This window comes from Sander vitreus, chromosome 7 (genome assembly GCF_031162955.1).
Source record: "Sander vitreus isolate 19-12246 chromosome 7, sanVit1, whole genome shotgun sequence".
Classification (NCBI taxonomy): Eukaryota; Metazoa; Chordata; class Actinopteri; order Perciformes; family Percidae; genus Sander; species Sander vitreus.
Window position 1 is genome coordinate 15,021,368 of NC_135861.1, and position 1,019 is coordinate 15,022,386.

The following is a 1,019-nucleotide window of genomic DNA, read 5'->3' on the forward strand; positions in this document are numbered from 1 at the left end:
ATGTTCAGACATCAAAAACATGTTTGCGCCTATAACCCTGTCCAACCAGACCTTGATTGAGAAACCTGAAAAGGTAATTTACCAAATGTAATCATCATGGCATATTCTTTTTTGAGGTTAGTCATACTCATATCTACTTTACAAGTGAAGTGTGAATAAATAGTATAATGTTTGGTTTAGAATATTGTTGCAAATCATGCAGAAGGCAAAAACGGTTTATTTTATACTGAAACCAGTGAAGGTCAGGAGGGACTCGGAAGTTCAAAGTGTTGTCTGCTGTTTTTGAAGCCTTGTTGCTGGTTATAATCATGCAACAACTTGAAAAAGACCAATCGCACACCGCAGAGTGATAGAGAAAGACATCTCTGGCACACCGTATGCGCGGTGGTGAGCACATGTCCCTACGTCACAGACAACACCCCCGTTCGGCCCACTGACGTAAATCGTGAGCAATCACGTCGCTCCCTGCATACTGGGATCACTCTATTCCTACTCTTTGATACAAACGCGAATTCAACAATTGACTTAACACAACTATGGTGGCTGTTTGAAAAAGAGAAGGATGGCACAGAAAGACACTCTGCTAAATCTCTTCGCCGGGGGGTAAGTTAAGTCACATTAATGCCAATGGTTCTATCGGAGTAAAGTTATTAATAACTCAAAGGTTAGCTAGCTAATAGAACACGAAGAGGTAACGCGACATTGGGTTGCACTTGTTTGAAAATCCTGTATAAAACCAGGTAGAATTTACTCGTTATTATAACGCATTTTCAGCAGCCGTAAGCGAACATGCTAACCGGTGGTATAGAAATGCAAGCTAGCTCGTCTTAGCATAGCACAATCCACCGAATGTAACATGTTTCTTTCACTGTGTCCTTCACTAGCTAGCTCACTTACTTATTGTGTTAAAATTACTACTTGAAAATAACGACTAACGTTTGTGTTAGCTTTTTACATCTAGATCAAGCTAATTATCTAACTAACGTTGTTGTCGTGGACAATGAACCAGCCGGCAACAT

General features: G+C 40.3%; 1 protein-coding gene across 1 annotated transcript in view; it reads left to right on the forward strand.

Moving 5' to 3' along the window:
- The first annotated feature begins 427 nt into the window (after window positions 1-427).
- The window catches only part of slc25a33 (solute carrier family 25 member 33), an 11,507-nt gene continuing 10,915 nt past the window's right edge, over window positions 428-1,019 (forward strand). The window contains exon 1 of the mRNA XM_078254825.1: window positions 428-603. Within this exon, the coding sequence (XP_078110951.1) occupies window positions 563-603 (41 nt within the window). The 5' untranslated portion in view covers window positions 428-562. The remainder of the gene's footprint in view (window positions 604-1,019) is intronic.